This window comes from Ciconia boyciana, chromosome 8, assembly GCF_034638445.1.
Source record: "Ciconia boyciana chromosome 8, ASM3463844v1, whole genome shotgun sequence".
Taxonomy (NCBI): domain Eukaryota; kingdom Metazoa; phylum Chordata; class Aves; order Ciconiiformes; family Ciconiidae; genus Ciconia; species Ciconia boyciana.
In genome coordinates, this window is record NC_132941.1 from 27,080,493 (window position 1) to 27,108,437 (window position 27,945).

The 27,945-nt window shown below is 38.2% G+C and overlaps 1 protein-coding gene across 4 annotated transcripts in view; it reads right to left on the minus strand.

The window, feature by feature from the left end:
* Positions 1-27,945, minus strand: part of PCDH15 (protocadherin related 15) — a 378,762-nt gene that overhangs the window by 325,804 nt on the left and 25,013 nt on the right. For all 4 annotated transcript variants that reach the window (XM_072869959.1, XM_072869956.1, XM_072869957.1 and 1 more), the window contains exon 2: positions 21,856-21,921. In XM_072869959.1, coding sequence (XP_072726060.1) covers positions 21,856-21,921 — 66 coding nt within the window. The remainder of the gene's footprint in view (positions 1-21,855; positions 21,922-27,945) is intronic.

The following is a 27,945-nucleotide window of genomic DNA, read 5'->3' on the forward strand; positions in this document are numbered from 1 at the left end:
TTTTAAATAATCATAGCAGTATTCCTCAGGCCCACCTTCAAGCTACACTACAAAAGAAGAGGAGCGGAGCACATCTCTCTCAGCTCCTCTCAGCCACAGATGCTTAAAAGCAGGGGCACTCCGTGGGAGAGGCAGGGGTGGCAAACACATGTTGACAACACATCTTAAAGATAAATAGTTTCTCAACCCTGAGGATTAATTAAGTGCCTGGAGGGGCATCTCAGAGCTCCTGTTGACTGAGGGACTACACTTCCAAAAGCAACGTTGCTTTGTGATGCTTCAACAGGAGCATTAATGCTTAATAAAAGCATGAAACAAACTCCATATGGTAGCTTTGCAAATTTAACGCGTTAATACATTATGAGCTGATGATACTGATTGTTGCTTGAGCTGTACTTGAAAGGGTTTTAATAACCCGGGGCAGTCATCCCTAAGCACCTTGTGCCAAATACGCAGGCAGCGCTGAAGCAGGCAATCCCTTCCCGCAGTCTGCAGCAGGCGCAGAAGTATGAGGAGTCCTGCTAAAACACACATCCTGTGGCTACCAAGCAAAAAAATACACCTAAGAGCTGACAACTTTTACTGCACATGTAGGTTTACAGAAAAATGCAGATTCGCTTGCCTTAATAGTCTAGCAAAAATCCAATGTAACATTAGTTAAATATTATGGAAAAGACATAAGATTTTCGTCTTTCAAGGCCCTTCTGCAAGGGCCTTGCTTTTACAGGAGAAGTGGGAGAAATTAACTGCTAAGTGCATTCCTTCATGGACAAATGAAGGCAAGGACAAGAGGCTAATGGCTTCAAGGACATTTTAGATATATGGACCCTTCAAGGGTCCATTTTAGATATATGGACCCTTCAAGGACCCTTTAGATATATGAACACTAACATCCTATTGAGGGTGTAAGGTCCTATTGAGAAACAGTCTTTAAATTGTGAAAGCAGTCTTAATATATGTTCTAAATAGGACAAGAAAAAAAAAACACAACAGAAAATTCCTTTACTAAAGTATACAAAGCCAAACTTGCTGACAAATGCGACTTTTACACTTATCTGATTTAGAAAACAAAACAAAAAACCAAAACTCCTTTTCTTTCCCACAGAAAAGAAGTGCAAGGGGGAGCACATGAGCGTGTAGAACATCGCATCATAAACATCAACCATTTGGTCACCGTTTTTTCTTCCTTCAGTGGGCAACTTCTTACTATCGGATAAGATATAGTTAAAAAATGCATTCAATTCAAATCCTGAAAGACAAATATTACAAATTTTGCCTCATATGAATTGCTAAAAGATCTGGACACTGAGTCAGGCTTCTTGTTCTCAACACAGAGCTGCAGGAGGTCTGACACCTGTACTTCATGGCTTACCTAGCAAAGCCCAATCCTGTTTTACTTGGAAGACCTCTTCAGCTAAAACCAAAGATGGACAAAATACACACATCAGTGCATACATCACACTGAATAGTCCATGCTATTCAACAGCCGTGCCGGAGAAAGACAAGCTCTGGAGTAAAAGATTTTGTACTTCTTGCAGACCATTCAAATCAGTCAGTTTATCACCAGTCCTGAAGTACATTGCTAAGATTATCTTACTCCACTCAATCTAGAAAAATTATATTGCATGAATCATCTAACAAAGTGTTTAAAAATCCTGCAGATTGCACTGCCAGAAAACAAACCCGTTCCCTTTGATTGCTCCTCTGTGTAGATAAAACTTGACATCTATTTGCTTATTGCTGTTAAGTGTGCCTGTCATCACCCAAAGAAATTGCCATGCAATACAGAGAAGAAAAACATAACAAGCGTAACTGTCTGTCTTTAGTAAAAATATACTGATACAGTGACTAGATGCTTCTAGAGATAAGTAAGCTTCAGCTTTCAAATCTCAGAGCAGAAAAAACTATTTGTAATTAAGTAAAGCCATGTTGCAAAAACCTGAAACAGGCTCCACAGCAACACCATTCAGATCCCAGCCATGGACAACAGTCTGAACAGAGTCTGAAACCAATGCAACATAATTCACACAGGTAAGGAGGATAAACCCCACAGAGATAAGCCTTCCTCTTCTTGTCTAGCTTAACATGACACTATGTGGACAAGCAGACCCAACTCATTATTGTCACAGTTAGCTGAACGGTAAGCTCCAGGGAAAAATTCACTGTGCTGCATATTCACTTGGCGCACAGAAACGCTTCAGTTGTGGCAATACAAAATTGCTCCTATAGACTCCAGACATTGCACAGGAATTGGAGGAGACTTCTTTCATTGCCATTAACAACAAGGAATACGCTCACTAAAGGAGTTTGTACCCACTCAAGATAAAAGGCTGACCTCTTCTGAAAAGCACCTTGAAGACATTAGTGAGTCAGTCCGAGTTGTAGTGGCCTGATTGGGAAGATCAAGGTTTGCCTAAATGCTGTTGCAGCCAGATGATTTCCAGCCACCAGGGTTGGAATTAGAATTTTATATTAAAAGACCAAAGAACGATAAGTTCTGACGCTCATGAATATATCTTATTAATAAAAGCTGTTTGATATGCTAAGTTGCAAAGCAGAAGAGTGAACTGGCATCTGTTGAGTTCCCCCATGCATAGGTGATGTTAAACTTTATGCTCTTCCAACCAATAATTTCAGGTTTCTTACAGAAACCACCAGATGAAATTGTGTCTCACACTAAGCAGGAGAACAGACTAGATGTGTGGGTTTTTACTGCCATGGATGGCATCACTAAAAATGACTGGCCCCAAACCAGACCTCTGACAAATTGCTCTGTCTGATCTTTCTCCTTTAAACAACAGTGGTGGCTGTTGATTCTGCAACAACTTCTTCGTGCATCCACAATTGTGCACGTAATCTGGCTTTTTTTAAACTATAATTTCTGTTCTAGAAAGTCATAGACCAATGTCACATCTGGTATGGAGTGGTATATCCATCTTACCCAGGCTGTATTTACTGGCATGCTTATACTTTTTCTCACGTACTATTGAAATCATAGTCCTGAATAATTTCTGTTCCTTAAAATAGTATATTTGTTATAGATCAGCCAATACATATGCCAATATATTTTCCAATCATATATTATCGCCAAGCTTGAAAGATTTATTTAAATCCTCATCGTCTCATCCATGATTTCATGCATCAGCTCTTTCACTATTGTGGGATTAAAATTATCTGCTTTCCTTCCTGCTCCTCCTGCTTTGAGGAGAGACAGCTCACTGATTGTCATTCAACCTAAATGCAGTCACTTCCATTGTTTCCATACCTTTTCGTCAGCTGTCCTGCAATTGCCCTCAATTTCAGCATGGTCTTCCTTAATTACAAGCCAGAAAACGTGCATATTTAGGTTTGAGGCAATATCCAAGACCATCTTTAACCTTTACTCTCCCTAAAGCACAGCCATCCCACTTCATTTATACTTTTTGTTCTCTTTGCTGAAAAATATTTTTCTTCTTAATATCTATTTCAATGTCCGAGTCAACTAGATTTTGATAATTCTCACTTCTTGATGTCTTGGTCAAAGCCTTCTTTCTTTACTGACCCCTTTTCTCCATTTCCCATCTACATCTCAAGTGTTTTTCAAGAATTTCATTTACCTAGCTGGTTCATTTTTAGCACCTTGAGTTAATAAAATAAAATCTTATTTATTTCCTAAAATAGCATTACTTAAACTGGAAAAAAAATATCTAAAAATCAAAGTGATTAAATATTGACCTATGAATTTAAATTCAATTGAAGAGCTATACTGACATTCATAATCCTGAACCCTTTCAAATACCAGCTCTCCTCCACTGTGATAAAGAACATCCCAGACACCAAACTCTGCTTGTCCCATCCCTTTTGATATTGCAGTTTACTGTGTGGTTCAAATAAAATAAGACATCCTGAATTTATAATGATTTTTGCCTGGAGGCTGCTGATCTCAGATACCTACGGCACGTATCATTCTGAATCTAGTGTGAACATCCTGCATTAATATAGCAACATCCCAAATATGTAGAAAAATATGCATATAGAGGGGGCTGAGGTTCTTGACTAATTCCCCAAAGCTTTTCTGAGCAGCATTACATGAATAAATAAGAACTTGAATAAAATGTTCTAGAAAATGGTTTCGAGTTAGGGCTAAAAGAGTGTGCCATCTTGCCTCTGTTAACCATCACTTGCAACTGCAAGGCTTCTGTTGATCAGAATTGTCTTTAATAAAGAAACATCCTCAACTATGCCTTAAATGAGAAAACAGCATTTCTGTTCAAAGTGATTTAAGAATAACTGCACCTGGTAATTTTTCAGGTTACCTAAAAAACTCATCATCCAACAAGGTGGATGTTACTGAAATTCTTTTACATTTCCAAGGAAGTGCTGGCAGTCCTCTTGGTAACTTTTGCTCCCATTATCTTTTCTAAAGCTGTAATTCCTGCCTAGCTAAGAATAATGAGCTATAAATCAGAAGTTGAGAGAGTTATACAAATCAAATCAGCAGTAGCTAATCTAATGCAAAATGTCATGTAAAGTCAACTGCACCTTTTTTATTTCAACCTAAGTGTCAAACTGACAGTCCAATATAGGAGATCACAACACTCACTGTGACCCCCAAGCAAGTGCTTAATCTCATGGACAAAATACTTTCCCCCTCCCCTGGGGATAGAGCTGGACACAGTGTCATCACAGAAGATTGGTCCTAGAACTGCAATGATCTTTAATGAGAATTATTTCAGTGGCAATTATCTTGCTCTTTTTCTTTTTGATTCAGTACTTCAACTCTCACCTACCTCAGGAGTAAAAAATTATGTCCTCTGATCTGTAATGAAGGGCAAACATGAACTATTTCCAGTTGTCCTCTACAATCCTGAGCATAACATTTTGGGGACATCCAGAGAAGTTTAAGAGCCACAAGGTGTGTAATATTCAAAGCTACTGCATAGAACATCCGAAAGTTCGCCTGGGACATCCCTGGTCATTTAACATATCAGAAGCTTGTCTCTCTAAATAAGATCTTGATCCAGAAATTTTCAAGATAGCTTAGATAAAACAGGAACTACTGTATACAGAAACTAAAGTTTAATACATCTCAATATTATACCAATTTCAGTCTTAACAAATCAGGAACAATTAGGAGGTAAAAATGAATATGACTTCCCTACAGTTGTTGGTAAAAGAGGAAAGTAAATAGCAATCAGACAATGAGCACACCATCTCATTTATTTTTCTTTTCCTTAATGATCAACATAGGGGACTGCAGAACATTATACCCCCAAAAGATGCAAACAATTCAAATAAATTTGCATTACCAACAAATCATCCTGCTTGCTAATAAGGCAGTTTTTAGCGTATGCCCAGAATCATAGAATAAGTAAGTTTTGAAGGCACTGCCAGAGGCCATGTAGACCAAGGCCCTGCTCAAATCATGGCCAACTTCTGAAATCAGGAGTAACCTTAATTGCAGCTTCAGCAATTTATAGCTTTTTCCAGTGTTTGCTTTAGCTTTCAGTCTAACAGAAATAACTTATCCGTAGGTTATTTGGAGGGCAGGGGAATCTGGTCCAGAAAGCTAATTCCTAGCAGCCCGTACACAGGGTTCACATCTTGTCAAGAGCCCATGTTACCAAACCTCATACTCAAAGTTTCCAAACCTCATACTCAAGAAAAGGTCCAGTGATAAAAGGGTAATAAATATTATTCATGAGACTAAGCATAAAAAAAAGAATGTTAATCTCTTAAAACACTGTAGCCACTGAATTCCCTAGGAAAAGGCACAAACCCCTTTTTGGATGTTTCCTCTATCACGGATGAACCTTTCCAGAAAGAGGAAGCATGTCTCCACAATCTGTAGTCTTTAAATGGTAAATAAAATTATATCAATTACACTTTCACATCATCATACACCTGCAAATATTTTGGATCCATAAATCAAGGTATTTCCCAGAAAACTTACACAGCTGGTGAACAGCCTTGGTTTATACCAGCTAGAGACTTGTTACCAGTATTTTTCATAGCCCGAAGGCAATTTTATCTATAAATTGACAACTGTCCGCCTGGCTTATGTGCCTAACACTCTTGGAAAGCTAATGAAATCCAGGTACCATCACAGTCTGTAAGGCATGCCTGGTTTGAGTTCAACAGCTAGTCTTTCATGCTTTCAGAGTCATGACTGTTTCACTATGAAATGAAAGGGAGTTGTGGCATAAATATGGCATTGCACTAAGCTGTACTGAAGAACAAATCCATAGAGAAAAAAATTTTGAAGTAGGAAAAATAGTGGAATGCAAAGAGAAACTGGAGTACTAGTACCTGTTCAGTTTCTTGTTTCTTACCTGTATCTTAAAATGAATAAACGATATTTAAATTTTTTTTTTAGAAATCCACATACATATTTAGTAAAGAACTGAAAAGATACATTACTTCAGCTGTACTTCTCCAAATTTCTCCTGCTCTAACACACACAAGTAGCACCTCTGAAACAGAATGCAAAATTATAAGGAAGACCATAGCAATGTAAACACTAGTGTACTTACAGCATTTTGGGGAAAGAAAAAAAGGCAATGAAGCTGAATGAATGCATTAAGACTAACAGCTCAGAAAAAGGAAAATAAACCTGATGGGGAGCATAAAAGGAAAATAGATCTCCATTGATTTAAGGTTTGTTTGATTTGGGTTTTTTTGAGAAATGGCAAAGAATCAGTAAAGTCAGGTGAAACCCACTAAACATTTCCTTAAGAAAGGCAAATTTCATCTTTTAATTTCTTCTTTGAAATTTCTATCACTTTGAAGCAATAGAGTTTGACCACAGAATAAGGGAGGGGGTGGGGGGCGTGGGGACGATGACACCAACCCTGGGAGCTACATCAACACAGTGCAAAAAGGGAATCAAAGCAAGGGATGAGGGGATGAGTAACGATCTCTGGTAAACTGAATAAAGAAGAAGATTAAGGCAAAGTCAGAACTGAATTCCCCAGGGGTCTCTGGTCTGTGGGGTAAGCAGAGTTAATTCTGGAAACAGAAATTGATAAAAAGTGACCTTTGACAGACAGATATGGGGAGGAATCTACTTCTGAATGCATTCAGGATCCCAAACTTAGAAAGAAATTAGGACATTCAACAGTTAATTACAGAGAGAAAGCATAATTCACAAAAGGATTCCCAAAGGGACCTAATAAGATTTTTGCTTTTAAAAGGAAAGAGACACAGGAGGCATTAACAAGAGTCAGTGAACAGGTGAAAATGCAACAAGGAGGGAGGAAACAAAGTGGTGAGTATTACCTACCAGAAACAAACACAGAGGGGATGGACCAGCACGCGACCTACATCTCAGGCTGCCATGTTTGCCAGCACTGCACCCTCTCACCCCACCCCTTTTTACACTGGATGGAACTATGGAAAGGCTTGAATGCATAAAACAGAGGGTGGGGAGCTGCATGTGAAGGGTAATAGCACCAGTAATGAAAAGAAAAAAAAAGAACAAACAAGAAAAACTATCAAAACACACAGACATGCTTGAAAAGACAGGTGGTTCTCTCAGATGCTGGTTTCCTCAGGGATGCCCTTTTCAAAAACTATTAATTCCTTGAGCGGAAGATAATTTATCACAGAATTGCTCTTTTAAACTTCACCTTGTTGTGACAGTGACAAAATAATAGGCCCAACACAAATGCTCAGTAGTGCATTTCAGAAGCAGTATTTGCCAGATTTTTCATTGGTCTCGTAAACCATTCTGAAAAATAAAACTTAATGCCTGGCAGCAGCCATGTATAATTATTCTTCTGAAAAGAACTAATATACATTTGGGCTGATTTAGAACTTGGCATAAAATAATTACACAAACAACAAAAAAAAAATATTTATGCCCTACAAGCCTCACACTCTGTAGAAGTTTGGCATAATTTTTATTCTGAATGCATTCAGTACTGCAGCCACGGCTCCTGCACTACAGTACCACAAACAACAATAAAACACCTGGTTTATATGCAAAAGAGCTTTGTCCCAAGGGGCAGTGAATCAACCCTGGTCTTAAAACAGTGCAGGGTCATGATGAAAAACAGCATAAAAGCATTTAGGAGTTCACAGCTGACAGCAGCCTTTCTCCGTCAGCAAATACTCGATCAAAAAAATCTTGCTCCTTCAGACCATACAGTTGACCACTGCTTCTCAAAATAGCTACAGAAGAAAGGACAGGCTTATCAGAGGAAGAAAATTATCACTAGGAATGTGCTAATGGTATAAATTAGAGGCAGATACCCAGAAAGTTGAGACTTGATGGTTTATTTTAATCTGGCTGTATTTTCCTAAACAGTTGTGTCAGTAGCATAAAAAGTAGAATACCATAGTAATGATGAAAAATGGTAAGTGAATAAAGGAGGAAAAAAAAAAAAAGTCAGAGCCATGGAGGATAACATTTGGCTTGATTAACATGACTTTGAAAATCTAAAAGGATACAAGGGGCTTTCACATGAAACTGTAACAAAGTAAACCAACAAATGTAATTTATATTTGAGCCAAACAAAGCTTTGAAATCCATCATTTATTGAATTATTTTACTGTTACAAGCACTCTGCTTTTGAAAACAAGCAATAACTTAAGTGTTATTCTTACTAGCGTTTCAAAGTAGGAATAAAGCTAAAATTACTGATGTTTTCAGAGCAAACGACTTACAAACACAGGGAATATGAGGGAGAAAAATATACCCCGAGTTGCTGTACAGTTATCTGTCTTTTCAAGATCAAAGCTAAATAAATGTAATTAAAGGAAGCTGGGGCATGACCATTTACAGGCTTCCCCCCCCCCCCCCCCCCTTTTTTTTTTAAGGTATTAATGCTTATGAAAGCATTGAGAACAGCTCGTGACTTACCTGGTCCAGTTTCAAGCTACCAGTAGCCCTTTCAGACACATGTTGAAGAATGAGAGATGCAAAGCCATACCTTCTCATTCAGATTTGAAAAAGCATTGGGGTTTTATCATAATTTTAAATGAAAATTTAGTTGATGTTTCCATAGAAGCAAGCAAATTTTCAAAAGCATGCCTCGCTTATAGAAAGCCTCTCAGAAAAGTAATGGGAATTTTGTTCTGCGGTACAGACTTTCAAAGGTCCTCAGGCACCTCCTGAAAGAGACACAATGACTCAATTTCTCATTTACTGGATTTTCTGTAGATTCCGTATATTCTGTTATGGTAAAGAGTGAAGCAGGAAGGGTACCTCTACCTGGACACTATCCTCTACATCATGCCGAGTTCTTCGGATAGCAAGTGGAGAGGACTATATCCACCTTGCTAAGGGCAACTGAACATGCTGAGCTTTCCACAGGATGGGTGGCAAGAAGAAACCATGTAATTGGGGCTCCTCAGGAAAAGCAAGACAAGCAGGCCTGCAAGCACTCTAACCTTAAGCCCTACAGACAGTTACAAGATTTTCTGGATAGTTCAAAGAAGGGCCTGGGCACAATTATTTTTTTTTTTTCCAAATCTGGGATGCCAGCCAAAAATGAACACTGTTGGAAACGACATATACTGTGGTTACTGCAATGGGACTTGTTTAGTTTAGTTTTGTGCATTTTAATAAAACACTTCATTTTCCAAGAAGGTAAGGTGGGGAATTCTTTTGACACAGAAGAGAACGAAAGAAGAACAATTTGGGATCCCATCACACTGTTAAACGTATCACACCGTGTTAACTGGACTTTGAAAAGAACTGAAGTGACTCAGACCCCCTGACCAAAACCAAGCAGGCTTACAAACCTAACATGCTTAATCTTTCAAAAAAGCTTTTTAGATACCTATCCCACAAACACATGTTTCGCTAAAGGATGTTGGCTCTCCATACTTAAGTATTCTGGGATGCATCCAAATCATCTATGGCAGAGAGATTCCCAAGCTAAGATTAAACTGAACATACTGTAAATCCAGCTGCCAGTTTACAGTGCTGTGCAGATACACTGCTTCAGTCCAAACAAGCACAGCCAGCTTTGTCTGCAGGCCTCCTTACAGGCTTTCAGCAGCAGCTTGCCAGCCTGAACAGTGTTTCACACATGGCAACGTTGCATCCAAACCTATGCCACAGACTACTTCCCGGTATCAGGCTCCATAACAACACATGCATAGAACCAGAGAAAAACTCACCATACTCTTTGAAGGCATATCATAAGGACTCCTAAAAATAAGAGATAGTAAACTGGTTTAAAAGGCACTGAATATCTTATCTATCTTTACTACCATGGAAACAAGACTTAAAACCAACTGTTTAAATTAATATTTTAAGAAACTTATTACATGAAACCAAAAGTATGTATTTTCATAGATTAGAGAAAATTTTTACTACAGCTTTACAACAGCCAGATCATTTTCTCATTCAAACAAGTTACCTGGGTTAGGTGAGGAAGTGAGCTTAAAATAAAAATACATGTAAAAATTAGGAATAATGCTAATTAAACTATGGTGGCTATTTAAAAAAAAAAAAAAAAAAACACCCAAACCAAAACCAAACAACGACCAAATCCTCAGATACAAAAGAGCTGTATTCAGAAAAAAAAATTAAAAGTAAAAATTAGTAAAACATACATTTTACTAAATTATTCTCTTTCCACAAGCATTCCCCCACAAATACTGTCTCTATAGCTGTACATAATACTCACAATTGGCTATCTAACAATCTTGAAGGCTGAAGTCCTCTCTACATGCAAAAACGTTACAGCAGTAACATGTGTTGTAAACTTTACAGCCTGACAGGAACTTACTAAGGCTTAATCGTAGAGCTCATTTCTTTTTATCAAGACATTTAAGGAAAGATGACAACTTCAGCATTGTCATCATGTAAGTGAGTGCAATACTGAATTATATCCTCCAACTAGTAGTCATTTCAATTCAAAGTATTACAGATTATTTACCATTTGTACAATCGTATGGCAACATGTCCTATCACAGATTCATGCCCTATGTTTCTATGCCAGAAGTGTACTCATCTCCAGCCCCATCCTCTGCTGTTCCTGACTGGACTCCCCACATGGACCTGCTCCATCACCTCACTGTGCCTGCAACTGTTGTTTGACCCTGTTACCACCATCTCTGCTCTGCCCACCCTGCTCAGGTCCTGGCCAGTGGGGACACTGCCCCACCAGTGTTGGGGTCACCCAGCTCAGCTCCACCACACTGCTCACTGATACAAACACTAATAATAGCTAACACTTTTACTACACCTAACAAGCTACTTAACAGGATGTAGTAAAACAGGAGCATCACCGACAGACATGATGTGAAACAGAACAGAGGACCCCATTGATGAGCATACCCCTACCTTCAGAACAGATCTTACTCTCAAAGGTTTCCTCTGGTCATCATCTCTCTTCAGTATGTGCGATCAATCGCATGTCCCAAGCCACCATCAGAATTTGAGCACATGGATCATTCCAACTCAATCAAGTGAACACTTCTAGCAGAGTGAAAATAGTTCTTGACAATATTAGCAAAAAAGATGACATAATAGCTGCAGCATCTGACAAGTCCCAATTCATCTTAGTTCACATGGACAGAAAAAAAAATCAACTTACGCTTTACAGTGGATTAGTTGTAAATATTGCAATTCAAAAGTATACAGAAATGAGTAACATGCTATTACCATACACAGGACTGAGTTGAACAAGAGGTGAATTTGTGAGCTGAGTCAGTTCAGCTCAACAGAGCCCAAGCAGGTAAGAACAGATGATTATGGGATCGAGTAGCTCAAGCGCACAGGAACCAGCAGAGCCGGGGCTTCTAGGAACAAGAGCACCTGCCCAATATAGAGCTCAAAAGAGCTAAAGGAAGAAGGAAGAACGGATGGTAGCTGCAAGGTAGGAACCGTATCGTTTGACACCAAACACACATAAGAGACCGTTCCCCAAAAGGCAAAAGAAGATCCATTCACTCTGACATCAGTTGCAGACCTTTGCCAGTGGCATAAGAGGAGACCTGAGCTCTCAACAGTGCAAAATCTCCATGGTAGTCACAATACTCACATTGCCTAGGGCAGGGCCAGCTGAGACATTCAGAACAGACCCGGGTTTGATCTTTCCTAGAAGGTGGCTGAGGCAGGCTCACCCATATCTATGAACCCTATATTCCTGCTTTGGACTCTGATACATACTTTTATGAAACTCAACAAAAGTATTTCTCCCCCTCGCCCCTTGCTACCAGATGCTTAAATCTATTCCTGGCTCTGCCGCTCATTTGTCTTGGCATTCACGTAAATGCCACCAATTCCACATCAGGTAAGAGCTGCTTATAGGAACAGGCAGCGGAGAATATAAAACAAGAACGGCTGACTTGATGGTGGGTAGTGTAACAGTAACAGATATCCATTACAATGACAGTGACACGCTCCGGGGAAGAGATTTTCTTCCAGATGAGCAGCGTGCCAAATGTAAATCATGTTTCCACAAGAGGAAAGGTTTCACAAAAGGAGAACTTGGCAAGAATTAATTTTAAGTCATGTCAGTAACAGCAGTATCACTTGGTGAAAATAAGGCAGATAAATATTTAAATGCATCATCTAACTTATTGGGCTAACTTATACATGCTACTCTTGCTTCTGAAAGGATTTTCACAGTACCCACTTTTAGCCATGACGAAAGGAAGTGAAACATGCAGCTCAACATGTAGTTTGTGGAAAACAGTGTTCTGTATTCAAAACCATGCCATGGAAAGAAATTCTGCTTATGTTTTGAATGCAGTGTGAACAAAGATTTCAAAACAAGTTTCTTTCAAAGTTCACCGGTGCTCCCTCTTTGCTTGCAAGGAATAGAAAAATAGAGCTATGTTAATCTCCTGTGGGTATACATGTTAATTAAGAAACAGTAACTCCAAAAATAAAGCGATACCAAAACACTTACAAAGTACAACATTACCATTCTGGCAATTACTACCAGAGGATTGATCACAACAGTCACCTCCCACTCCCCGGAAGAAAACTGATTTTAAGTAGGCTTAAAATGTACTAAATACTCCTATCCTTATACTGCTTTACTGGAACTGTAAAAGAGAACACAGGCAAAGAATATTGCTAGTAAAAAATGATAGTCAATGTTTCAAAATTATATGAAATAAATAAATTGTTGCAATATGCAGTTCTTCATGTGCAAAGGTAAATTGACAACCTGGGAATATGAATGGATTGAGTATCATAACTAGAATTTATTCTGAATACTCAAACTGTCCAAGATGAGCTGTTCAGAAAATTTTAAGTCACTCTGAAGAGAATTTCCACTAAAAAAAGTAAATCTCAAATACATTTTGAAAAGGCCTCAGCATTACAGAGCACAATCATTATTCACAAAAAATATACATACCACAAAATGGAGTTAAATTCCCAATTTTCGGCATTTTAAACATCAATACTAGGGAAGATCTGTGGTCTTGCCTGATCTGCTAATTACTCCTACAGTTATTCAACATTTAGTGAACAAAACTCAGTAGCCTGCAGTTGAATTAATGCCTGTGGGTACACAGAGACAGTTGCAAGTTCTCAGCACAAAAAAGATTTCAGCAGATACAACTTGAGCCAAGATGTGACACTTGAACATGTACACAGACAACGCAGTGAAAAACAAAATAGCTTTGATGACTACATACAAGTCCTAAGAACCTACAGAGGTAGATGAGGCAGTTAATGATAAAAATAAGGGGAAAAAACCTCTCATGCCTGAAGGTAATTTAAGGACATCTATTTCACCTGCCCCCAAGAGCACCAATACCAGGTTAAGATATTTTTCTAGACAGCTGACAGCACAAAACCATTTTAAATAATTCCAACTCTGTCATTTACTAACTATATTTTCTATCCCTAAGAATAAATTAATCAGTTTCTAAAAGGACGACTTCTTTTCTCCCCTACTTCCACCCCAAATTATCTCCTGCTTTCTGGCACTTTGATTTTTTTCTTAAAATAACTAATTTAAAAAAAACTGAAAAAGGAGAATTGCAAATATCTTTAACAAAAGCTCTGCTTAAATACTGGCCACTGCATATGTCTGTACTCATGAATAGAAGTGGAATAATAAGCTCATCCATTTTACAGCTTCTTCAGCCTTCACATATTTGTCCTCCATGAAAAACATGTGAGTGTGAATTTAAATCTGTGGTATAAAAATAGCATTAGACATCAAATTGATTCATGACTTTTCAATGAAATTGTTAATACCAAAATCCTAAGAATGTATAATTTCAGAATGGAAATGAACAGGCTTGAATGAAACAAAAATAACTTCCATAAATTAAGGCCTCTTTCCGCACCTCATGAATTTATAAACTAAATCAAATTGTCAGCTAAGAAGTGATACTTTCTTGCATTAGTTTACATTTTGATTTAAACAACTTAAGACAGCAAGTTGAGCACCAACATGTATGAGCCCGCTGCTAACATGAAGAACAGGAAGAAAACCACAAATACAAGTTACAAAAAAAATATTCCATATTCCGTCTTGTTGAAGACATTTATTAGCTGAGCATAAGAGAATTTTCTAACTTCTAGCTCTTACACTTACCCTTCACCTGCTTGACTCTAAGCCTTCCTACCTGGCAAGAACAGCAGCTATACTCTTCCAGGCAATTTACTCTTTCTTGAAATATAAATTTGTTATGCTCTGATAAGATTCCTGTTGTTGCATTTAATAATGCTTCTTGGGACAGCTGATTAAGACCAAATAAGCCTTAGTCTTAATTGGCTGTATCTCTGAATACAAAAGAAGGCAATTTCTATCTCTGGCAACCAAGTACGCAAGTCATGACAGAAAAAGAGGAATAATCTAAAAGTACATTATTACACTGTGGCATATTAGCCAATTTTCCTCCATTATGGAGAAATTTGAGGACAGTACTTGGAACAGAACATTCAGAAAATCCTTGAGTGTGAAGAAAAGTTCTACCAGAAGAATAAACCATCGGCTACAATTAGGTTTCTCTTGATACTCTTGCACTTGCACCCCACTGCATGCTTCCCACCTCAAATCCAAGGAGCACAGCAGTAGTCAGTAAGCCCCTTTCTGATGCTATTGCTGGAAGTTTGCTGGATTGTACAGTGCTCCCAGGGGATTTTTATAGCCCAAACTAACCCGTTTCTCCAAGTCTAACCAACACACTCCTAAATGGCACAGGAATGCCCTGAATGATCCAGAACCAGAGCCAGTACTTGCCAGGGCTGTGAACACCAAGCTGCGGGCTTTCTTTTTGGGTGGCCTCAGGATCTGACCATATCTTCAGAGACAAATCTAGACAAAACCTAAAACAGCCCATGCAACATCTGTTCATCTGGAAAAGCATCTTAGAAATTAGAAAAGCATCAATAGGAAACATGCAGGCTCCCAATGTTGTATTAGTCACTTTAGCATTAGTATCAAGGCTTGCTGAAGTCTTAGGCCACAAGAACTTTCACCTAGATCCACTGACCATGCACTGAACTTTTACTTGCTTACATGAAGAAAGACCCCCGAAACCAGTGCAGACCAGAAAGATAAGAAGGCTTCAACCTTAGCAGAAGCTGCAGTCTTAGAGATAAGAGAAGAATCGGCCCGCCTAGAGACAATGAAAGGGCCCAATGAAGAACGGGAAGACCCCAGACCCTGATACTACTATTGGTCCGAACTGTCTCCTGAGGGGAGGGGAATTTAGATTGTAAGGGTATAATTACCCAGAGATTTCTTTGTTCTGGGTTCCTCACCAGAGGCACCCAGCTCGACCTGTTTTCACCACGGTACCAATAAATTCGTCTGGCGTACATCGTATCGGAGACTCTGCTTCGGGAAAGCTAGGGTCAAGCCAGAGGGGAGAGGAAGCACCTGAGAATGAGTGTCTGTGTGAGTGAGGAGTCGAAAAGGGGCACCCGTCAGCTCAGTGGAGCTGCCCGCTGCGAAGGGACTCAGGTCCTAGCAGTTAAAGTCTCGGGTGGTGTGTGTGCAACTGCCTGAATGGTGTGTGAATGCTTGGGCAGCAGCTTCTCCTTTAACACCAAATCAGTCCAGGTGTGGGAAGATGGGGTTGAACTATACAGCACTCTGCAATGTGGTAAATCCAGTCTTCAGCCCTTAGTAGCAGCTCTAGAACTGTGCAGCCACATGGCATACACAAATCAATACAAATCCACTTCCTGTGTTAAAATTTGTCCAAAACATTCTGAAAGGGTAACTTCTTCTGATAGAAGTTACTTAATCTGGCAGATATTAGATGTAATGTATCACCTTTCTTCCTAAATAAAAACATAAAGCCAGAATAAACTCCATACTGCGTGCCCTAATTTGACAAAATGTTATTATGTGCCTGGGCCTGATCCAGATCAGATTTGTATTGCCAGCTAATCTAATGTTGCACAGACCCAGTATTAATGATCACAGAATAGCACACAAATTCAGCAAAAGACTACTGATGTTCAATGTTACAATCATATTAGCCACCTAGATTGGATCGGTAGCTAACTGATATCGCTAGACTGAACTGCAATCCTCAGCTGACAAGTATCTAGACTTACTTAAGCATTCTCAGATGTATACATGGGATCTGAGAAAGTCACAGTATCTGTACAAGAGCAATAGTTTTACAATTGAAGAAAAGTTGGTGATTTAGAAGCAAAGTTGAATGAACTCCTCTTTCCCTTGTACAGCAAGATAATATTTTATTCAAAGATTTATTTATTGGCTGCAATACCTTAACTTACACTTTATCGTATATATACACAACATACCACATCTCCATTGCTACAGAAACTAGATTCCAGATTGGTGAAGATATATTTGAAAAGGAATACTTTCCACAGCTGGTGAAAAACATTCAACAACCACTTTAGGAAGCTGTAAGATAGTCTAAAGATTTGAGAAAAATCTACGTGTGGACACGTAGGCATATAGACAATTGCATAACTTAGACTGGAAATCTACTGAAGGAGTTTCTTCCTGGAAACATTTCACAGGAACGATAACAACATAAGCTTTTTTTTTTTTAAATCCCCATTATAGAAATGTAATTGTTAACTGCTACAAAAGAAATAGTGCACTAAGTGAAAGTTAAATGCAAAGATTCCTCAAACTGTGCTTATGGGCAAACTAAGAAAAAATCAATACAAAATTACAGTACATTACAGCTTGGTGTCTTTTCCCTTTCTATATCCACACAAACATCCCAGATTTGAGAGATGTTTTTCTCAGAATCACTTGAAATGGTAAAACTAAGATTACTTTCCTTTCATAATGCTACATAAAGATGATTTTTGAAAGATAGGAAGTAATAGGGGGAAATATGTTGTTTTAAAATTAAAGATTGAGAGGCTCATAAAGACAGTACACTATAACTTACAAGAATATACAATTTTATAAATTTTAACACCTCTATGCAACATGCTAGCATCTGTACAGCTTAAAAGAAAATCAAGTCCTCCCTCCTGCAGCAAGAAACCCAGAGCTAAGGCTGAAAGCTCTGCTCTGTTTTAGTCCCATTAATCCCCATGGAATAGCTTTAAGTCTTGTTTAGGTGCTGAGTACACAAGGCTGTCTTCAGCTCATCTTATTTGTAACTTCCCCTTCCCCCCCCCATTGAGTGTCAACTGACTCATCTCACTCCTGGTAAACAGAGAGCTACTGCAGACAGTGCAACAAGTCAAAGGCTCTACATGAAGGCCCCCAAAAACTTGGGGTGCGGTTGCAATGAAAAAGTCTGAAGTATGAATAAGTCGCATTTATTCCATCTTTAAAACTAGTTAAAACCAAATCTCAAATTCAGTAATAAGAAAAATTCATGGGTGAAAATAACTCTGCCTATAAAACCCCCCCCCATACATCTAGAAGAATTACATTTTGCCATTAATATGATCTCAAGTACTATCACTCATTCAGTTAAAGGAAAAATGAAAGAATAATTCATTTGTACCTTAAGAAATGTAAAGTTCACCCCTTCTAGGATTCTTCACAGGAACACAACTATAATCTAACATACTATTGTACCTAAATTACTTGATATCAAGATATATTAATCCAGTGGTGGGAAACTGTTAAATCCTAACATCTATGCTGACCTCTCAAGAAGATCTTTAAAGGTCAGACATGGTAACTGTGTGTCTGACTATGAAAACAAGAAATAGTTAAGTATTCCTTTTGTAAAGTATTTTTGTGAAGTATTTTTATTCCCCAAGATTTGCTGGTCTCCAGACTTTTTGTGAATTAGAAATGATTGAACTCAGTATGCTCAGAAGCAACATTCAACACAGTGGAACTGAAGATATACTTCTAAAGAGCAGGAGTTTCTGTTTATTCAGTTGCCAGAATATGATATATGCACTGGATGAAATGTAATGTCACACAGAAGTGTTAATCCTGTTATTGTTTTGAGATCTTCATTCTAAAACCTTCGAAGAGACAGTCCAACATCAACAACAGACCTTTGAAAGCTGCAGTGCAAGGAATTCAAACAACCTGATTAGATTTCATACTTTAAGGGATCTAGAGACATATTTGTATATATTAGAACAAAAATAGGCAGATTGTTTCTCTGCATCTATCGGCAATTCCAATACAATGTTTGTTTGGTCACTGGAAATGTATAACATGTAATCTGCGTATAATTCAAACGTCTATCACTACAGCTTCGCTATCACTTTTAACAACTATATAATGTCAATTTTGAGACTGAATGACAAATGATTTGAAATAATTTTTGATAAGCTATTCTAGTGAATTCACACACACAGTAAATACACTCACCCTGTTGATCCTGGCATCGATACCCATGATTTTTACTTTCAGGCTGCACGCTCTATAACACAGCAATGTCCAATCCTCATACCAAAGCTCCCAACATATCAAAAACTGGTATTAAAACATTTTCTTATCACAACACACTGCTTCGGCTGACCTTCCTTATTACTCTTTAAATCCTCTGTTTGTTCCCTTCTCAAGATTTTTACAAAGGTTTTTTGGCAGCAGAGCTGTTTTGACTTATTTATAATGCCTTACCATTTATACAGATTCATCTTCTAATGCATAGGAAGGGTGAAAGGCTACAGCAGATGAGCTCTGGTAAACAAACCATTTCTAGTGAATGTAACAGAGGTCATTCTGTAAATCTAACTGAGACCCTACTGGTGATGAATCAGTTCTCAGCCTGCTTCTTTCACTAGTCGTTTCAAGCTGTAGCTGTAGTGTAAAATATGTAAGGAAATCGGCCAAGGGCAACCCTGTAGAGCACAAATTGATACTGTAAGCCAAAACAAAGCATCACACAAATGGAAGCGTACTCATCAGGATACAATAGTGGCTTGCCTAGAACCAAAACATCAGCATATTGAAAGAGCAAAACTAACAACAGTGTATTAATTTTTGCAACACTGATGGCATAGCCAGACACTACTTATAAACATCTTCTGTAAGCATGTGAACATGACCGGGGCGGGGGGGGGAGGGAAATGGGTGCAGTTCCATGCAGGAAGCATCCAAGTAACAAAACGTTACTTGACCAGTTAGTCTTCTAATTCCCTGATATATATGTGTGCGCGCACACCTGCACATGGGTCTATACTCATACACATTCAGTTGCAATGATACCCATCATTCAGCATAGATCCAAATTTGACTCTAGCAAGCTAAAAGCATTTGCCCTCAACCTGAAGACATCTGGAAGGGTGCACACACGGAGGTGGGGGAAAAAAAAAAAAATCTGTCTCAAAGACAGCAAAAGGTTTAAGGACATTTCAACTCAAGAACTGGCTTCCCAGGAGATCTGTTTACTTAATACATATTGTGACTTACAGATGAGGTGTGTCACTTCCATTAACTACAATGCAAATTGAAGTTTCTACTTCCAATTTGATTCCTTTAATGGGGAGTTAATGGTTCATAGTGAAATAGATAAATTAAATAATTGCAGACACATGCAAAGCTTTTAGGAAATTCATGCTTCTCCCCACCATACTCAACCATCTTTCTTGCAGGATCAGTTATATTTGAACAGAAATTTTAACTTTTTAGTTTTTAGCAAACACTGAATGAAGTATTAAAAAGCTAAGAAATAAAGTTTATTATGCCATTCAATTAGAGAGCTACAAGCTTTTTCTTTTTCTAAATTTTGGCTTATATTTCAAATGACTTTATGGTCAGCTTCTAGTCCTAGTTTCAGCTGTTGTTCCCACCACATTCTCCAGGTAACTCACTCAAGTGCTGCTAGCACTTAAGAGTAAAGTGCTACAAAACATGCCAGTACTACCTATGTATAATCAAGAATACTTGATGCCTTCCCAACAAGGTGATACAGATACAATAATTTCATAAGCATCAAATCCCAAGACTCCTTCTATAGTACATACATTGAAAAAAGGTAAAGGAAAAAAAACACAGTACTGATTCTGGACCCTTGAACTATTTAGGTACCATATATACCAAACTATTTCAACAATAGTTAACTAATATTACAGCACAGATTACACACAGAAGTTCTGCTATTAAAGAGTAAGACCTATCATGGATGTTGTGATCACACACCACTTAAACACTCTGAAAGAAAAAAAAAAAAACCAAACTTTTTTTTTCACTTGATAGAAGCACGATATAAACATGATACAGCTTTCTACTTAAATTAATATTGCACTGTATAAGTTACTTTTATGGCACTCAGGCTGCATTACAAAAAAAACAAAACAAACAAAAACAGGGGAGGAAAAAATAAAGTCCTACTCAGCATGTGGACACAATTACCAGAGGAATTTCATTTTGCTGAGACCAATCATCATTTTTTAGTTTCAGCAGACATGATTGCAAGAAAAATCAGCACAGGAGGAAGAAAACAGCCTGTTTTTAAAAGCCACTCCAGTACCAACTAACAGAACTCTTCAGCACTCTGGTGCTGGTTCTCTTACCCTTATCTGCCTGACCATGAGCAACTCCAACTACAAGCCGCCCCCCCAAGGATAAGAGCAGAAAGGTTCCACCAGCATGACCTGGACTTCGTTCACCATTTCATGCACCCATATATGATAAATCATAACCACATGCAACACACAACTGTGCCTAGCTTACAAGGTTAAAAAAAAAAAATCACAAAATAAAAATCAGGAAACAGTAGTAACTTAATATCAGGAGTTACAGCCAGCTGTACAAAGTGTTGACTCTAATGGGGTAAAGCACTTCATCACATTACAGTATGCTGCATAAATGCAATGCTAAGACTACAGATCAACAATTCAAGAACTGTATGATTTGACAGAATAAATTAAAAACAAACAAAAAAACCCATTCATTTTCTTTTGAAGTTTCCACGACTACATGCAAGCAAGTTTTGCCATTTCAGAGGTGTCCATAAACTCATGTTATTAAACTTGGAGCAAAATAACAGGAAACCTTCCAAAAGCTGCATGTGAAACCCAGATTACAGCAATGTTAACATCCCTACCAAGCTTCAGAGAAAGAAGGTTTCAGCTTTACCTAGCCACACCAAAAACAAAAACAAAGACTGACCAGAATTTTGTCCTCTGGTAACATCATACTGACATAAGAAGTCAGACGGTAAAAAGTAAGTTGGCACATTAGCAACAAGGGAGCTAAACTACTGTTGTATTACAAATAATTGTGATCTATATACTTGTTAAAACTAAAAGCATATTCACAAGAGCTATCTAGAGTCAAAGACCAACGTCATCAAAATGTGTAACTTTCAGGAAGAAATGACACCTCTCAGCATTTTGGATCACTGCCACCTTTCCACCCACAACCCCTGTTAACAGGTCTTCACAGAACAGTCCTCAAAGTCAAAGCATAGGGGTCCTCACTGCCAAGCCAGACACTCCACTCCCCTACATGCGCCTCTACACCCTGATCAGCTAACATGAGGTAACCGAAGGGCTGTTGCAGAAAACCAAGGTGCACTCACCGTTCCGACTTTCTTCATCAATAGGAACTATCGTGGCTGGAGGACCTGTTCTGGCCAATTTGCAATCTATAAAGATGAAAAGAGAAATTATTTCTAATTCCAGAAGAAGGATCTGGGGGTTTTGTTGCTGTTTTTTTAAAACAAGTCAGCATGTTCGGCATACTGAAGACAAGTATTTACTTAAATATGTATGTACATATCTATGTATGAGCTACAACTGTTAACTAAGTTACACTCACAGAGGATCAAAATCTGAGTTGTTTTCTTATCCCTTACTCAGATAAACTTTATAAAGCAAAGGAGAATCCGATGACAAAGGATTTAACATCTCAGATGCTGATCTATATTTAAAATTTGTTTTACTTAAACACTTAAACAGCAAAAATCACAACACTTTAAACAGCAAAAACACTTTTGCTGTTTAATCATTTAAACAGCAAAAACTTAATATGGTTTGTTCTGGTATCTGTTACGTGAGCCTTCCTTTCCACGTCATGAACACACACACCCTGAATCATTGCCACATACCACAACAAGACAGTTTGATGGCTACACTATAAACCTGTTCATGTCTTGCTCTAGAGATACCACACCAGGGATCTCAGTGAAGCAAAAGTCCTTCAGGACAGGGATAATACGATGGTAATTTAACCCAAAGAAATAACAGAGGAATGATTAAAAGGTATAACTCATAATTAAAGCTTCACAACAGGAACAAAAATAATTTGAATTTAATTGCAACAAAACGATCTAATTAAAGATAGTGAACAGAATTTTAATAATGTTCTAAGGAAAATAAAAATTAAAAACAGACAAGCAATGTTCAGGAAGTTACATTTTGCCATCTTACCCTCATATTGCCAGTCTGGAGTCAAAAGTTTAGAGTCATCAATGGAAGCAGAGCAGAATAATGAAAGAAAATAAGTAAGATTTTGTTGGTTTACTCAGAAGATAGATTCAAAGGCATAAAGCAGTACATGCAGAACTAGCAAAAGCATAGGTGTAGTCTTAAAAATATATAAAAGTATATATACTGCATGTGATGACTGTACTTTGTGAACAATTTAGTTTTCTACATTAAATAGAAGAAAAATACTACCTCTTTAAAGCACACAGAAATAAAAAGTTAATTAAGACGTGCCTTTCATTTTCAAAGAGCCACACAGTACCCCTGAAACAGCGTGATAAGAAACAAGCATTCTCCTTCCCATGGAGAACTGTATATGAGATTGCAGTCCACATTTTTAAAGATATTTAGGCGCTCCTCTGATCCTCCTGACACAGCCCCGGCCACGTGGATGGCTACACCCCATTTGTAAGAAATGACAGGCTCCAACTGGTTTCTTGGCAAGGAAAGACACACTGGAGTATCACTGTATTTTTTTGAGAGATCTAAACGCTTCACACAAAAATCCCAACAGAAAATCATTTGTAAATTAAACACAAGAGCAAGCCAAGGTAAAACACTATTTCCCAGCTTACAGTAAAAATTACACATTCATTGACTTCAAAAGAATTGTGCTGCATCTAATTACAGACCATAATTAGCCCAGGACAGCCAAGACCTATGCAGGAAGATCAAGAGAGTGAAGCCTTTATTCAGATCTCCCTTTAGGTGAAGTGTCTAAAGGACACCTCCATGGCATGGTATTTCCTCTAGCAACAGCTGTGCTATTCAGCTGATGAGTTCAACTGCAAGACCAAACTTCTAAACACCAAGGGTAAGGACTGATAGCATGGCATTCCTTGAGGCTGTTAATATTTATGAACAGCCTAAACGACACCTGAATTAATACTAATGATAATAGTCACACAGTAATTTCTTTTTTTTTTTAAGACGAAGAGGCAAACCTTGCTCTGAAGGTAGAATAGAGAGAGATTGTGTGGGTACCTACTCACTCTCCTTCCTTACATCAGTGACACTGCTTGTAGAGTTTCACAGACCCACTTAGTTTGCTATCCTAAGCAGTCTAAATGAAATTATTTAGCTAACAAATTCTCAGTACTTATTCCTTTTATTCTTATATGCTCTAGTTTGATACCTAAAAATTGAATTTTCTGTTGGTAATTTTCAAGCTTTTTGTTTTGAAGGCATTAACAGAACAAACAGATCATCTGAAAAAAACTACGCCTTACATTTCATTGTAGTTTCCTACAAGCATATCATGTGGGAAGATAAGCAGTGTTTGCATATCTACATGAAATAAGAAGATCTTTTTTTCCTGCTCTTATTTTTTTTTTCCCACTGGATGCTATAAAAATAACAGGACCATACCAGACACAACTCTAATCTTTTCCAGAGACATGTGTTACAATTTTCTAGAAGTTCAGGATTTGGCTAATTGAACGACCCTTCAACAAACTCTTTGTTAGGGCAACAAAGCTCACGGATACAAACTTTTACTGAGCCTTTGTTTTCATGAATGGTCCTGCTATTCACCATTGAACAGCAATCACTGCACACACAACTAAAAAGTAATCCAAAGCAAGGACAATTTTTAATTCTAAAAATTGCATATGCCTTACCAAAAGAATAATTTTTTTTTTTTTTTTTGAAAGCTGAATGAGCTTTTTCCCCATCACCTATGTTTCCATGATGTTTTCTCTTTGCTGGGTGTCTCAATGAAAAGTTCACCCAAATCAGGCCAACGTCTAGTTCTGTTCTTCAATGAGCAAATTATCAAAATTACAAGCCAATCACATGTTAGCAGTCTTTTCACAGGACTGGTTTTCCACCAAACACATCAGGATTTCTAGAATTATAATCAAAGCAGTTATTTGATATGTTTTAAATGAATGTTCAGCATTGAAATCTGGATATAGAGAGTCTCAGAAAAGGCAGACTAAGTTAAGGCAGAACTACAGTTAAGTTCAGCAATTTGCAGAGAATTTATTGCAAGTGTGAGCAGGTGAAGCAATAAAAGTTATCATGAGATAAATTTCAATGAAAAGAAGAGATTAGAGCGATAGCCAAAACTATTGCTATAGCTAGGGGAGCAAAAAATAAACAGGATGTGTAGTAGAAATCTTGCTGTGGATTACCCTCATGGCACCAATAAAAAATTTCTGAAGAAACATGTGGTTGGATTGCATAGATAAGAGTTTACAGGTTATTTCATATAATTTCAACCATGTCAGTACTAGCCAAATATCAGATTGCTTTTTAAGATGTCACCCCTCCCTCTGCTTTCTCAAAGATTGAACCTAATAATACCTTATTTAGTGTCACATTCATCACCACACACTGAACAGATAAGTTTAAAATTGTAGTCTTACACAAATCTCCAGTTCAAAGGGAGACAATAATTTTAATTAAAAAACCTTAAAGACAAGTTACATGTTGTAAATACATGGGTGGTACCTTTTTTTTCCTTGCAAAAATACAATCAATAAGCAGCAGCAGCACTAAGACCTCAATAAGCAATAAGCTCAAGCACTGTGTTGTATCACCAGGCACCAGCCAGACCTGGTGGGAAATACTGGATACATGAAAAAGAACATCTTTAGACTGAACCATGTGCACAGAAAGGTTATTCCCATCACCACGGTGATGGAGAGTCTATCCTATAAAGATGACAGAGGCTTGAATTATCTAGTCTAGGAAAATGAAAGCTCTTTAGAAATACACTTGCCTAAATATCAAGGGGGAAGTGTGAGTTACTTAAACTGAAGAGCAATACCAGTGCAAAGAACACTATGAGTGCAAAGGAGAGATGGCTGCATGCTGCCCAGAAATTTAAAAGGTACATTTCAAGCCCTAACTTTTTTTTTTTTTTTTGGACTGGCAGAGAAGGTAGGTCCTGGAACACTATTCCACAGCAGGAATAGCCCAGAAATGCAATTTCAGCATTTTTGAAACATACCTTTATTTGCTTCTGAAAAGGACTGAAATGCTCCTCAACAATATTATGAGATGGGGCTCAGTTTTTCTCAAGTTTTATTTAAATGCTCCTCAACAGAAATTATTTCAGCAGTAACAGATTGCTTCATTCAACATAAAGAAGCATAGATAATTGCAGCACCAAAGGTGACTTATAAAGGAAATATTTACACAAGACTTTACTTTCCTGTTCTTTTATTTTAAAGTGCCCTATGTCTGATTGTGGGCCTCAGTATAAATCTATTAGATACTTTAACTGTTCCAATTTCACGCTTCGGATTACTACCAGAATACTGACATGCAGCTAACTAACAATTCAAATTTTTAATAAAACTACTGCATGGTTTCCTTCCATCACATAGTTTCTTCAAAAAGAGGCCCCACTGCCCCATCGAACAGCAGCCAGCAAGCAGTAGCAGGGAACACCGCACAGACAGAGGCTGTCTGACTTGCCTTACCAATGGAAGGAACCTCTGCTCTGCTGGAAGCACGGGCAGAAGCAACACGCTGAGCCACAGTCTATTTGTTCTACGTTTATTTGTTCTAACTTTCCCAAAAAAAAGCAAGTTGTCCTTGAAATTCCTGGGCATAATAGAGTAGTCATGGAAGTCAAATCACACTAAACAGAACACACTTTAAGAAATGCAGAAAAGGCACTACATAAATGAGGTTCCCTATCTACAGTTTTCACAATATGTTTTATGTGTAAGCAGCAGCACTGGCAAATGTAATCAGGATGTAGCAGTGCCCTTCCCCCAGGCACCTAACAGAAAAAGCAGTAGACATCAGGCAAATAAAACTTAGTAAATAAAACAACAAGCTATGAAGGCTTTCCTAAAAGCTTACAGAAAAGCATTTTTGTTCCTGTCATTAACTTCACTGTTTCACCCAACTACTTCATTTGCTTTACACTTATATACAATCAAGGCAGAGGCAGATAAATAAAGGGCCTGTCTCCTTGGGAGCAAAGCAAACACCTCTTTAACAAACTCTTCATAGAACAGTTACGTGGCTCAGATCCATTTGGTTTCTGATGGCTAATTTTAATTATTTTAATTTCTAATTATTTTTAATGAGATGGCTCAGAGGAAACCCTCAATCATTGTTCTAGGTAAGATGCTCAGCAAGGTCAAACAGCCTGAGCCGAAACAAACATAACAACTTGAATAATCCCATACTCTGCCAACTGAGCCTGATGACCTTTTCCTTTCACCTCAGTCCTTGCCCCCTCAAAGCCACTTCCCATCCAATGGTTACATTACTTAGAGGACTTCTCTCTGTTTCAACTTCACAGCTAAAGTAAACAGAAACATTTATAAAAATGAAAACAAATGTTATTGAATTAGCTAATTAGAAACTTCAAGTGTGGGGACCTGACATGCAACACAAAAAGCTCGAAAGACACCCGAGTGGAAACAGCCCCACAACAAGCCAGGGGTTAACCTGCCTGACAGCCAAAGGCCCCTTCCCATCACTGCTCCCCCACAAGCGTGGGCGGTTGCAATTAAAGATTAACAGCAGTGCACTCTCCCCTCCCGAACTCTCTTCTCCTCATTCCCACCATCCTGAAAGGCCAACTGCATCCTCACAGCCCCTCTCTGGCAGGGGGTGTCTTTCTCCTGCCATCTCCCAAGACGACCAGTTCCTCCGCAAAGGTGTTTCAAAGGACCTTACAAAATGGTCTCCTGCTCCGAATCACCTGAGGCATGCACCTCTTCGCCACTGACTGTAGATGGAGCTTAGGAGGCTACAGTAGCCTTTACAAATATCTCCTTAATAACACTTCCTATAAGCCCCACATTCATACACTTGCAAAGATGACTGTAGCTTCACACACATTTAGAAGCTGTCTCACAATGAAGACATGAAGCTAGAGATAGTCGCAGTGATCAAGAATGGCCTATAACATCCCTCTACTAAATGCAATTACTTGGAAACCCAAAATACCCATTCATACTTCATATATCCCTAAATTCCAGCTAAATAAAATATTTGAATTAGTTGGGAGCAGTGTCTGAAGTTGTCTGTTCTGATCATTAAATCATATGACTGCAAGGCATACAATTGCGCTGACTGCTTGAAAGTTTAATAATGAAAATGGCTTGCCCTATTAAGCCTTATAAATTTAAGTGACTATAACCAAAAAAAGGTCTCCTGCAACATTTGAGAGGAGCTGTGTTCCCGGTAAGAGTACAACTTTAAGAAAAGTT